Genomic DNA, 1,027 nt, shown 5'->3' with positions numbered 1-1,027 from the left:
CGCGCGGGCCCGCTCGAGCGCTGGTTGGCCGATATACCCATCTCTCCCCCCGTCTCTCCCCGCACCTGGCAGCACGGAGCCTAGACGCGGAAGATCTCCCCATCTCTCCCCCCGTCTCTCCCCGCACCTGGCAGCACGGAGCCTAGACGCGGAAGATCTCCCCATCTCTCCCCCCTGTATCTCCCCGCACCTGGCAGCACGGAGCCTAGACGCGGAAGATCTCCCCATCTCTCCCCCCGTCTCTCCCCGCACCTGGCAGCACGGAGCCTAGACGCGGAAGATCTCCCCATATCTCCCCGCGGATCTCCCCGCAGCTGGGAGCACGGAGCCTAAAAAAGAAACACGGTCCGAACGCGCAGAAGTCTCCCGGCGGCGAGACACCTAAAAAGGAAACACGCGATGATGAAAAAGAAACACGCGGTGGCGCACAAGATCTCCGGCGGCGAGTCACCTAGCCGCACCGGCTCCGCTGCGACGCCGTCGGCTCGCTCCCGCGCCTCGACGAGATTAAGAGGAGAGTCAGAGGAGGCTGGGTCGCGATTTCGCTAGAGTGCACTCGCCATCTACGGTGATTGGGCGAGATTGGGCGAGATTGGGTGAGATGTGCCGGAGGTCAGCTCCCGCGCCTCGACGGCGCTGGCCGAGAGCTGCAGCAGCCAGGAGGAGCCGGCGGCGCTGCCCCAGGAGGAGAGGGCGCTGCCGAGGGCGCTGGTGACGCTCACGACAGAGACCTGCCCAGGCGTGGCGGCGGCGGCGGCGGCGGCGGAGGCGGAGGCGCCCGAGACACGGACAGCTGGAGCACGAGAGAGGCCGACAGCGAGGAGAGTGACGGGGGCGCCCTGCAGCAGCCGCGGCCGCTCGACCTCGGGCGTGGCGGCGAGGGAGGCGAAGTGGTGCACGTACCGCACTTGCGATGGGTTGACCACGGCGTCCCCGTCGGACGTCCGCACCCTGCGAAAGAAGGACAGGGCCGCACCCGCGTCCTCGCACCCCTCGTGGCGCGACCAGACCAGGTACGCGGCGAGCA

The 1,027-nt window shown here is 68.5% G+C and overlaps 1 protein-coding gene across 1 annotated transcript in view; it reads left to right on the top strand.

Annotated features, from left to right (window-relative positions):
• EMIHUDRAFT_195715 (hypothetical protein) overlaps positions 1-84 on the top strand; it is a gene marked incomplete at both ends in the record, with an annotated part of 809 nt that extends 725 nt beyond the window's left edge. The window contains one exon of the mRNA XM_005775493.1: positions 73-84. Coding sequence (XP_005775550.1) covers positions 73-84 — 12 coding nt within the window. The remainder of the gene's footprint in view (positions 1-72) is intronic.
• Positions 85-1,027: the final 943 nt, after the last annotated feature.

This window comes from Emiliania huxleyi (assembly GCF_000372725.1).
Source record: "Emiliania huxleyi CCMP1516 unplaced genomic scaffold EMIHUscaffold_3, whole genome shotgun sequence".
NCBI lineage: Eukaryota > Haptophyta > Isochrysidales > Noelaerhabdaceae > Emiliania > Emiliania huxleyi.
Note: the sequence above shows the minus strand (reverse complement) of the source record. Positions and strands in the feature narration are given on the sequence as shown.